The sequence below is a fragment of the Penaeus vannamei genome, chromosome 7 (genome assembly GCF_042767895.1).
Source record: "Penaeus vannamei isolate JL-2024 chromosome 7, ASM4276789v1, whole genome shotgun sequence".
NCBI classification, from domain to species: domain Eukaryota; kingdom Metazoa; phylum Arthropoda; class Malacostraca; order Decapoda; family Penaeidae; genus Penaeus; species Penaeus vannamei.
Window position 1 is genome coordinate 31354220 of NC_091555.1, and position 12443 is coordinate 31366662.

At 45.1% G+C, this 12443-nt stretch overlaps 1 protein-coding gene across 1 annotated transcript; it reads right to left on the reverse strand.

The window, feature by feature from the left end:
• Positions 1-4530: 4530 nt before the first annotated feature.
• Positions 4531-9710, reverse strand: LOC113808078 (uncharacterized). The gene is made up of 6 exons (XM_070123335.1): positions 9536-9710; positions 9014-9405; positions 8577-8770; positions 7532-8238; positions 5676-5889; positions 4531-4546 (listed from the first exon to the last, which is right to left on the reverse strand). The coding sequence occupies exons 1-6, from the start codon at positions 9708-9710 to the stop codon at positions 4531-4533; spliced, it is 1698 nt and encodes a 565-aa protein (XP_069979436.1).
• Positions 9711-12443: the final 2733 nt, after the last annotated feature.

Below are 12443 nucleotides of genomic sequence, written 5' to 3' on the forward strand. Positions count from 1 at the left end.
CTCGTTCCCTTGTATGCCTATGTGGCTTGGGACCCAGTTTATGATGATTCTTCTACCTTGACTAAGGCTGTGGTGGGTGGTCCCTGTCTTAAAAATTGTGTGTGTTCACAATTCTGCAAATAATGTAACAGGGTGGCATTAGATTCGCCGCAGTGTTTGCATAACCTGGCAGTCTCACTGTCAATAATTTGCCAAGCGCATTGGTAACCTAGTTTTAGTCTGAATAGTATGACTTCGGTACCTCTTTTTGTGTTTGGAGGAAGGGCCAGTGGCTCATAGCCTGAAGCATCTGAGTACCCCTTAGCAGCGAGCGATTTTGTGATATTTTCTCTATGTGCGTCCCGGAGGACCGCACATGCTGGGGCTTTGGTTCTTTGGCTAGTTTTAACGAACATGGAGGATGTGGGCATACCCCTGCCCTTTTCAGCTAGTTTGTCAGCAAGCTCGTTCCCGTGAATGCCGATGTGGCTTGGGACCCAGTTAATGATGATTCTTCTACCCTGACTGAGGATTCTTTGGGCTATGGTTAGTACTGTTGTCAGGGGGCATGCTATCCTGTGAGAGATCAATAGTTCCTCTAGAGTCTGTGCGAATGACAACGTGCCCTGCCCGTAGGGACGCGTGTGTCAGGGCTTCCATGATCGTAACCGTTTCAGCTTGGAGCGTTGAGGCATTGTCTAATGGATGCTGTTTAATCCCTTGTTGCGAAGCCGGCGCCTGCAGTATGGTTTATGGGATCCACGGATCCGTCCGTGTAGTATGTTATGCTACCCGGAGGAGTTATTTGATCATTGATCCTTTGTGCTTATGCCTTTAGACTAGGCATGGAATATTGATCTTTTCTCATTGTAAGATTCAAAATTGAGATTTCGATCATTTCGTTTGCCTACGGCGGGGGATCTTTGTAGTCAGGGTGAGGGGAGTCCATGCCCTTGGCAAGCAGTGATTCATTTAGTTGAAAGCGTATCAATACTCTGGCTGTATGTGTGAGCCAATAGTTGTCCGCAAACAACTGGTAGTCTTGTTGTAGGCGTCTAAGTACTCTTTGTCTGAAATAAGAGTTTCTGGGTGCCTGCAGGACCTTGGAAAGGAACTAGGCTGCCATTAGATCAATTCTGGTGTCCATGGACGGCAAATCAGCTTCCATGAGGAGGTTGATGACCTTTGTCCACTTGTGTCCTATCCATACACCAAGGTATAAGTAGTCCTTAACCCATTCCAGATCCATACCCTGTACAATGAGTTTTTTGTTTCTGACATTAGTTCTCAGAGCCATTGCTTTGGATTTTGCTGCCGATATTTTTAGACCCGTCCTTCATTCTTCATTCATTCTTCAGACACCAGGTTCAGACAATGCTGAGCTCTAGTTAGGCAGTGATTGCCAGAGGCTATGATTGCCAAGTCATCAGCATAAGAGATGATCTTGCATCTCTCTGGCAAGTGAATGTCGAGTATGTTGGACATGAGGGTATTGAACAGGGCTGGACTGAGAACCCCACCCTGAGGAGTTCCATTTTCAAGTGAAATGTGCTGCGAGAGATGGCCTTGAAATCTGACATTTGCTGACCTATTTTAAAAATAATCAGCTATCCAGGCCAAGAGTCTGCCTTTGATTCCTTTGTGGATTAGGGTCTCTTGAAATGCAAGTGGGCTTGCCAATTCAAAAGCCTTCTCCAGTTCTATGAAGACAACCACGGCGGGTGAGGTGCAGATTGTGTTTAAGAGTGTGGAAATGCTGTGTGCAGTGCTCTTACCCCTTGTGAACCCGTATAGGTGTTCATGAGGGGGTCCCGTCTTCCATCGGAGCCTGTTGAGTACCATCTCAGCTGTTTTACCCAGGCAGCTGAGAAGAGAGATGGGACGGTACTTGCCAGGCTCCTTTGGTTTTGGGATGGGAACTATTGTGGCTTGTTTCCAGCTCTGGGGCACCGTGGCTGTTTGCCAGGATTGTTGATACCCTGCAAGAATGCAAGTTCTGCCAGGCCTAAATGCGAAATGATCGGGTGGGAGATCCCATTAGATCCAGGTGCTGATCCAGAGCTGGTTTTGTATGACTTTCTTAGTTCCCCAAGAGAGAACAAGGCATCCGTGTCATCGGATTCGGGCAAGTCTTCCTGGATTTAAGTTTTGTTGTTTTTCCCTCATCACTGGAGGCAGGTTGTTGTTGCTGGTTCTAGCTAAGAACTCAAGCACCAATCTGTTAGCCTCTGACTGTGGATCATGATGAGTGCATTTCGGGGCTTAGCGGCTTGTCGCTTGCCTGACCCGTTTCCACAATTCTGTAAGGCTGGTCTGGTACCCAAAAGACTGGCACCATTCCAGCCATTTTTCCTGCCTTACTCTATTGGCATTTCCTTGGCATCTGCAACAGCTTCCCTCAACAGGGCCAGATTGTCGGGAGTTCTTTGCCGTCGGAATTTTTTTCTGCACATATTAACCCTGTGGTTGACCTCTTTGATCTCATCATTATAGTACCAGGCGTCTTTGTGAGTTCTGGACCATGGGCGAGTTTTGGGGATGGATTGTGAGCCTGCCTGATTTATGGCCTGGATTAGCCTTGCCTCTAGCACATCCACATTTTCATTATTGTTGGGTTCATTGTCTTTCAGACACCGAGCCAAGCCTTCCTGGAAGGCAAACTAGTTGGCCTTGTCTGTTTTCCATTTGGGAATGTGATGCGGTCTTTGGGCTGGACCTGCATCCATTAGGGTGGTGACTATGCCGTAGTGATCACTAGTAATCGCATCATCGACACACCACCGAATTATCTCCACCATTGTTGCCGTGGCAAAGGTAAGGCCTAGGACCCCTCCCCTCACGTGCGTTGGTTCTTTGGTGTTGAGAAGAGCTATCTCAGGGAACGTGTTAAGCACTTCTGCTATATGAATGCCTGCCGCGTTCGGGCTTTTGCGGGGATTCAGCATGGATATATGTGCATTGGTCTCCCCCTATGATCACTCGGTCTTGTGCTGCGGTAACACAGACCTGGTTTAAATCTAAGCTCTCACACAGTGGTTTGCTATATATAATATATATTTTAAAAGGACCCCCGGGCAGATGAATCTCAACAGCAAGAGATTCAACGCCATCTCCACAGTGCGGCGGGTTGGCTATTAAGGAGCACAGGATTGCTTCATTTACCAGAGTCAACAGGCCTCTAGCACCATCCAGGTTTGGAGTGGCGAAGGCATGATAGCCTGAGAAGCACACGGATCCCATAGTTAGTGTCTCCTGGAGCATGACAACGTCAATGCTCCTTGCTCGCACTATTGACTGGAGAAAGGAATTCTTGCTTTTATTGCTGCAGATATTCCACTGCAGAATGCTTAGATTGTGTGCCTTGATGGTTACTCAGTGTCACTTGCTTCAGCTTCAGATGCCCCAGTACTAGTGGTATCTGATAAATATAGATCCTCGTTGATTGAGGATTGTACAACTTCTTCTAAGTCAAGACACTCCGGTTAAGGGTCTACCGAGAGGTGTAGAGCCTAGGTTGGAAGTGCCACCTCGAGTCAGGGGATCAAACTTTGGCTGTATAGACTCGGCCAGCAGTGGGGGCTTCTACTGAACAGTTTCAATCTGTCCTGACAGACTAGCTGGGGTCTCACATGATGCTTCTCCCGAAGCTAGCCTGCCATTTGAAGATTTGGGGAAGGGAAGTGCTGCTCTTTTTCGGTTTGGAGGCTTCTAGCTTCCTTCCCTTCAGTTTGGGTCATAGCCGCCATGGCGACCTGGACTGCCTTCTCCGCCTCCTCAAGGCTGTTGCTACTGCAGAAACTACAGCACTCAACAGGAGAGTCATATCCTTCTCGTCAAAGAAAAGATTATCTACTGGGGGTCCTTTGCTGTGGCCTATGAACCTTTTCCCTTGGGTTCTTTTTCATTTTCTTGCCACTAGCATGCCTGGGGAATTCCTCTCTGTTAGAGGTATCCGGCTTTGGCTGGGGGGGGGGGGGTCTCCTTCCTCTTAGGAGGTCGGGAGTCCTTTCCCTTTTATTTTGTCCTCAGACATAGGTGCCTGGGGGCGCAGGGACAAAGTCAGGACGCTTTTGGGTTTGCTCCTGCTTTTTAATGACTGCCTGTTTCCTGGCAGAGCAAGCCAGGCTCCAGGCATGATGCTTCTTGGCACAGTTTGGACACGGCTGTTGTGTCCTGGCCATCTTTGTGTGCCTTGATGCAAACTTCTGTTTTATGTGCCTTGATGCATACACCACATATGGCTTTGGCCTTGCAGTTGGCCTAGTGATGCACAAATTTCTGGCACTTAAAACACGAGGGCTCTGGCACATATGTCCTGAGGTTGTAGGAGCCCCAGTTACCCAGATCAAGGGTGGTGATTAGGGCTTCCTTGAGGGTGACCAGGACTTGACTGGTTGGAGACTTCCCTTTGGTCATGCGAGAAGCCTCCACCACTTGTGGGAGAGACGTGATCACCTCCACGTCAAACCCTAGTGGGTAAACCAAGTAGCACCATCTTGGTCTTTTTCTCTTGGGAGGTCAGTGGCGAGATACACACTTTTCTCCTGTCTTTTAGCACCTTGATTTCCTGCAGGAAGTTCAGGGGATAATAATCATGCCCACATCTCTACAGATTCGAATTGAAAGTCTGACTTGCCTTTCCTTCTCCTATGCCCTAACCAGTTGGTAGGCATGGTCGAAGTCTTCAGTTTTTTTTTTTTTTTTTTTTTTGTACCTTAAACCGCATTAGTCGACTTGGGGTGTGCTCTGCCTCTTCTTCAGAGTCAGTTTCCACCCTTCGTCGCTTCACGCCTCCTCTATGCAGGGGTTTAAGGCCTTTAGAAGTGGGGGCAGCTGATTTGGCTGGTTCAGCTGGAGCCCCTTCTTGACTGAGGGAGTTCTGAGGAGAGTTCAGCTTTCCCTCAGTCTGGTGTGCATGGCCAGACTTTGTGGTTGGTGTTTCTGTCTTGTCCTTGCTCGGTTCAGCAGGCCGGACACGTTCGGCCTGCTTTTGGTTTTTCTTTGGTTTTTCGCCCCCCTGCAACCTTGAAAGGCTCCAGGGTGACTACCATGTTCTGATTCATTTTGTGGTCATGGAGAGAGTATAAAACAGATTGGTCCCCTTTCGGGGATTATCCTTATACCTCCTCTCAGGGTGAGGTCTTATGAAGGGCCTCAAAAAAAGCTCTGTTCCCTACACTCGACCCTTCAGCACCACAGGTCAGGAGATCCCCCTGGGTGGGCTGAACTCGGAGTTTTGGTGTGGTAAACGCTCTGCGCCCCAATCCTGCTACAAGGGAGGTGTGATCACGTCACCGCAGCCCAGGCAAATGTTGGAAATCGACGTTTCCCGCAGGCCCAGGCTGCACCAGGAAGTCAGAAGGAGAGGGCAAGAGTTAGGCACCGAAAAGTCGCCCTTGGTGCGTGGCCACAAACTATGTCCAGGACCAGAGGGTCCAGACCAGGTTTGTAACCTCGCTCTCCAAGGGAGCGGTAAATTGGCGGAGCTCTCTGTGTAGTCAAAGAGTATCAATCAAGCTCAAGTCTGATGGGTTTTGCTCTGGAGGATCACGCCAAGTGGGTGACAATAATGTCTCGCCAATTGGGTGATCTCTCTCTGTACACCACAGGGGAGAGGGCCTGTGTTGTGTGTACACAACGTCATGGAAGGAGGGAAGGGAGAGGAAGCGGTATAAGAGGGAAGGGAGGAGAAGCACTCGGGAAACACGGGGCAGGTGAGGACAGGAGAACGGAAGCGAAGTGAGGTCAGGTCAGGTGGAGAAAAGAAACGCAGCACCACGGGAGACACGGGGCAGGTGAGGACAGAAGACACGATGCGAAGGGGGGTCAGGTCAGGTCGGAGGATCAGGCGGTCTCTGTGATGGGAGACCGACATACGGAAGGAGGCGAAGGATGTGGGAAGCGATGGGGCTGTCGACAGGAGAAAAACCGCTGTTCAAGTTGAAATTGGGCTGCAGCTTAATCAGAAAAAATTCCACCAGTCTGCAGGCATAGACATCAGCGAAAGGGAAGAGAAAGCGTGCTGCTTTCCAGTCCATCTGATGGCCAGTGTCCCACTGATGGAAGAAGAGGGCGTTGTTGCTATGTCCCCTGGATACAGCGTACTTATGCTGAGACAGACGCTTAGTAAGACTGGCGCCTGTTTCACCAAAATACTGCTTATCACAGGAAGCACACGGAACAGCATAGGTGAGGTAGAGGGAGGGAAAAAATATATATATATATATATATATATATATATATATATATATATAATAAAATATATATATGTAATATTTTTTACATATATATATATATATATATATATATATATATATATATGTTTATATATATATATGTATATATATATATACTTGTATATATATATATATAAAAATAAAATATATATATATATATATATATATATATATTTCATTTATATATTTTCTATATATTTTTTTTTTTTTTTTTATATATATATATATATATATATACATATATATACATATACATATATATATATATATATATATATATATATTTATTTATATAATTTCAATATATATAATATTTTTATATATATATTATTTATTTTTTGTTTTTTATTATATATATATAATTTTTATTTTATTTTATATATATAAAATATATATATATATATATATATATATATATATATATATATATATAAATTATATATGTTAGATGCAGTATGTTGGTACAGTTTTAATTCAAGGGTATCAGAATAACTTCTGTGTAGTTCCACATTTATTTTCGTTACAGCCTAGTCACAAGAAGCATTCGAACTGAAAACAACAAGCCCGTATAAGAAACCAATAACGCACAATAGAAATGAACATGAATTTGAATATAAAACAAAACAAAATACAGGAGATGCAAAATCTATATAAGAAGAGCATCAGCACATTGCGAAATATGAAAATCAGAATTTGACAAACATTATCCTATTATTGAAAGAAATAAAATCTTCACAAGGCATTCCCATTTAAAGCAAAACATCAGAAAAAAAAAGGGGGGTTGGCTGTGGAACAACTGCCATTGAACATGTCACAAAACACTACCTTTGGGGGGGGGGCCGCGGCGCTGAACAACAAAGTATAATAACCTTAAATATACACACTGTTAACACTCACTTTGTATCCCAATAAAGACTGAAAACCCCAACTTCTTCATAAAATCCACTCCACGGTCGGTGCCCACTCAAAATAAAAGGATGGAAAAAGGCATTTGGCCCACCCAGTACAGACAGCAGTTCCCTTGGTTTATTTTTTGGGCGGGGAAACTGCAAGAGTTGACGCAGCGATATCGCACGCAAAGGAGTATGGGTAGTGGCGCGCGGTTTGAACGACTTTCCTTGGATACTTACCAACTAAATCAGATTTTCTTTCGTTTTAAGAAATCAAATAGTTAAAATTTCGCAGTTTTTCTACACCGCCCCCTATTAAGTGACCTATTTGATACTAAAAAAAAAATACTGCAAAATCTTTTTAATCCAACATTTCCGATAAGGGCACGTTCGGCTTTTCACCCTAGTTTTCAGTATTGATCTCACTTTCTAAGAGAAGGCACATCTTGCTAATAGGCCGGATATATTCTCCACTGACAGTTTTCAGTTTAGCACTGCGCACATGTCCATCACTATCACACATTACCTCTATCACTCGAGCAAGAGGCCATGTACCTCTGGGCAGCCTCTCATCCAAGGCTAAAACTATGTCTCCTTTCTTGACATCACGCCGTTTAATGTTCCACTTTTGGCGCTCTTGGAGGAGAGGTAGATACTCTTTAGACCACCTCTTCCAAAAGAGGTCAGCCAAGTACTGCACCTGCTTCCAGCGCCGACGAGCATACAGATTCTTGTTATCGGTATTCATGACTGGACCAGGTGAACCCTTCAAGTTCAGCAGCATGCTCGGAGTCAGTGGTTGCAGGCAATCAGGGTCGTCCGTAACTCTGGTCAAGGGTCTGCCGTTAATGATGGCTTCAACTTCGCATAACAGAGTGTGAAGACTATCATCAGTTAGTGTCTGTTGATAGCAAATACCACTCAAAACACGCCTGATAGAGCGAATCTGACGTTCCCAGACTCCACCGAAATGTGAAGCATGTGGTGGATTGAAGCACCATGAGATGCCTCTAGTTGACTTGGTGTCACAGATGGCAGTTTGATCAAGAAGCTGGAGCTCCTGACGAAGAACTTTCTCTGCACCCACCAGGTTTGTGCCATTGTCGGATCTGATGGACTTCACTGGACCTCGTCTTGTTGAAAAATCGTCGAAGAGCGTTGATCAATGAGTCCATGACCTCAATATGGACTGCACGTGATGTTAGGCATGTAAAGACTATGCCATATCTCTTAAGGTTTGACCTGCCTTTCCTGACGAGAAAGGGTCCAAAACAGTCGGTGCCTGTGTGTGTAAATGGTGGCTGGCCTGGTATAATACGATCTTCAGGAAGGTCAGCCATTTCTTGAGTCATTGGTCGTGCACAGATGGCCCTGCACTTCATGCAACTCCTTACCACAGAACGTGCAACAGCATTTGCATGTACAACCCAAAATTTTTGTCTTAACTCAGAGAGAAGATAGTTCTGACCACAGTGAGCTAACTTCTCGTGATGCCCCCCTCACCATCAGCTTCACCAAAGATGACTTATTGGGTAGGATAATTGGATGAGTGGCATTGAAGTGACGCCCAGAGTGTCTTAGGCCCCCACCTACTCTAAGCAAGCCATCTTGTAGAAAAGGTCTTAATCTCACTATCTTGCTTGAGGCTTGTACTCTCCCATCTGGCTTTCGTGACAGAGAGACAATTTCAGATGAGTAGTTCTCTTGTTGAACTAATTTCCATATGTGTGTTTCTGCATCTGTTATTTCTTTGCTACTAAGGCAATTAACGTCAGGCAACTTGGGTACATACTTTCGCTTCAAGAATCGTCTGACCCATGCATGACAACGCACAAACTTCTGCTAGTTCGAGAAACGAGAAGCAAACTCCTCAATGAATGACATTACTGTTGTCACTGTCTCACATACCATGACAGACACCTTTACTTCTACATCATCTTCCAGTGATCCATGTTTAACATCTTCTGGAACTTGTGGCCAGCTGGATTCAGGCTCATGAAGAAATCTTGGTCCTCTAATCCACATTTCAGACGTTAAAAAAGTATCAACATCAAGACCTCTAGATGCAAGGTCAGCAGGATTACTCTTTGTGTCTACATATCTCCAAGCACTTGCTGAAGACAGTTCTCGGATTAGGTTCACTCGATTTGCGACAAAGGTGTGGTAACGAGCCTTCTGATTGAACAAGTACTTGAGCACTGAAGTGCTGTCTGTCCAAAAGACTGAATCTTCCAATTTCAACCCCAGTTCCTTTTGTAATTTACAGTCCATTCGAGCTGCAACGGTGGCAGCCGTCAGTTCTAGTCTTGGAATATTTGGGTGGGTTTAGAGGTTTTCAAACTCTTACTCGTGCCATAACCAAAGTGCAGTATACCCTTTCCGAGGCATTTACCATCTTCAAGTAGGAGGCTGTGCCATAACCAGACTGACTTGCATCTGCAAAATGATGGAGCTGATAAGAAATGACGGAACCAAAGGAAATGGGCACTAGGCTTCGTGGCAGCTTAAATCTTGACAATTTTGGTAACTGTTCCAACCATTTTCTCCAACGAGCAGCTTCCTTATCACCCATATTTTCATCCCAACCTAACTGCACCTGACACATGTCTTGAAGAATCTTTTTTTGCTGGCAGTGTCAAGGGCGCCACCATGCCAAGGGGGGTCATATATAGATGCTACGATAGATAAAACTCCTCGGCGTGTTAGTGGCTTGTCGCCAAGGCAGATTTTGAATGTGAAGCAATCTTCGGCCATCGACCAGTTTTACACCCAAGGTCCTTTCAACGGGGGAGATCATCCTTACTGAGGTCTAGAGAAGCAACCGACGCATCCCTCTCCGTTTCAGAAATCTTCTTGAGCACGTCCTTGTTATTGGCTGTCCATTGGTTCAGACGCCAACCACCTGCATTACAGAGAGCAATGAGATCTTTGATGATTTTTATCAGACTCTCTTTGTCATCATGGGCCAGCAGGAGATTATCAACATAAAAACTTTGTATTATGGCAGTGACAGCTTGTTCATCAAAAACCTCACCGTGGTCCTCAGCAGTCTTCCTTAAGGCATAATTTAAAACAGCTAGGAGAGGATCTAGCACCAAAAACATGAACATTCTTTTGGGTAATCACTTACAGGCTTATTGATATCACCATCTGACCACCAAAAAAAAACGGAACACATCACGATCCTCTAGGGGAACCTTGACCTGATAAAACATCTCGATGTCCGCTGTGACTGCATAGTGACCATGCCTGAACCGCATGAGTACCACTATTAGAGGATTTGTGAGGTCTGGCCCTTGAAGAAGATGGTCATTTAGGGAAGTGCCATTGAATTTAGCTTTAAGGTCATAGACGACACATACATTCAGCTTAGTGGGAGGACGCACAGCATGATGTGGCATGTACCATATTCTACCATCATTTCGTTCTAATCCTGATGGAGGTACTATTTCAGCATACTGTTTGCTTATATTCTTTTCCATTTGAGTGAAAGTATGTCTCCTTGAAAGTCTTGTCAGATTCCAGCTTCCTTTTGAGGCTTTTCATTCTACGTACAGCCATTTCAAGATTGTTTGGAAGTGGACTACTGTCCCCGAAGGGGAGTTTGACTACATATTTACCCGATTCTTGATGGATGGACTGTGAGATCTTATCGGAAAATAACTTATCTTCCAGCGAATCTTCACGTTGGGAATGAACTTCCTTTTCCCAAAAGTCAGCATTGAAGTGCTCTCGTAAGCACTCGCCAAGATCTTGTGTTGGGGAAATATGATATACCGGGGCAGTCAAAGGGTTCCTGGGGCCAGTTGGTCCAAAGACAACCCAGCCAAATCTGGTAAGATAGGCTGAGGGTTCGTCATCAGTCCCCCTGTCTCTGGTCGAGTATGTAACGGTTCAAAATGCTATTGAGTCCAATTATAAGTTCCACCTCTTGATTGTCGCCAGGCAATCTTTGTAGATCCACATCATTCAGATGAAGCCATTTTTTTGTCCAGTTCACGGGCATCATGCTGTCAGTAGTTATGCTGAGTTTGTCTGTAATGTACACTTCATTTACGGTAATGTTATTTCCACCGCTTATGCTGCTCAACATAAGTGGTACACGCTCGTTGCACATGAATATTCCCTTTTCAGTTTTCATTGCTTGCCTCACTGGTAGGGGCCCTTTGGGTTCCCAAACGTTGTATTAAGCTTCGAGCAGCCAGAGTTGGTGCAGCACCACCATCTATGAAGGCGTAAGTGGAGGGCGCTGTTATTCACTCGGACAGGCAGGATCTTCATCATAATCCTCCCATCAGGCCCCACAATCAAGAATATTAGGGACAGGGTAGAGCATCTGTTAATGGAGAATTAACACTTGGGGTCACACTTCCCTTGGCTTCTATGCCACCCCCCCGTTGAGGAACTAGGTGTACCCCCAAATTTTTCGTAACAGTCAGGTATGTTCTCATTGCTGAACACCTCAACACTCCCAGTTGGAGATCTCTTGTACTTACGGGATGGTGCAAAACTCTTTGCTATTGGGGGGTGTAACAGTGTGTTTGGGGATAGTAGGCACCACATCGATCGCACTGGCTCTTGTCATTACAGAAACGATGGCCATGGCCGGGTTTTAAGCAGCGAAAACATAGCTTGTTGTGTGTGACAATATCCCCCTCGTTCGTCAACATCTTTCCTGCCGAACTTATAACATGCAAAAAGCTTATGTCCTTGGCCATTAAAACAGTGGCATTTATCGCTGGTACTTGGGGTCATATCCATTGCATTCATATCCAGAGCATGGACATTTAGACTATTTACAGGCTTCCGAATGATGATGGGTTTATTGGTCGTGTGACTTGGCTTACCTCTTCCTGCTTCAATATAACGTATTTCCTCTGCTACCCTGGCTTGATCTTTAACAAATTTAACAAGTGCAGAGAATGAACTTGCAGATTTAGTGCCAGGATCTACACATCTCGAGGGCCCCCTTGGTTCTCAAGTATCTCGGTAGCTTACCAACAATTTTAGATATTGTCTCACGCAACTCCATCCGGCAGATATTATCACCTAAGGCCATCTCTACATTAAATAGGTAGGAGCCGTATTTCTTTAGACCTTCTGCATCTCCAACTTCAATGTCTTTCCATGTAAATAATTTTGAGATGAAGGACTCAAGGAGTTCACTGGAGTTTTCCCTATTCTTCTCTCAGCATCCTCCACGCTTCGTCATATCCATGGTCAGGTGGTAGGTGAAGGCAACCTTCAATAAGGTCCTTTGGTGGGCCATCCAACTGGTTGTAGAGCTGTGTGAGCCTTCGCCTTGGATCATTAGTGTTGCTCTCAACATTCCATTCAA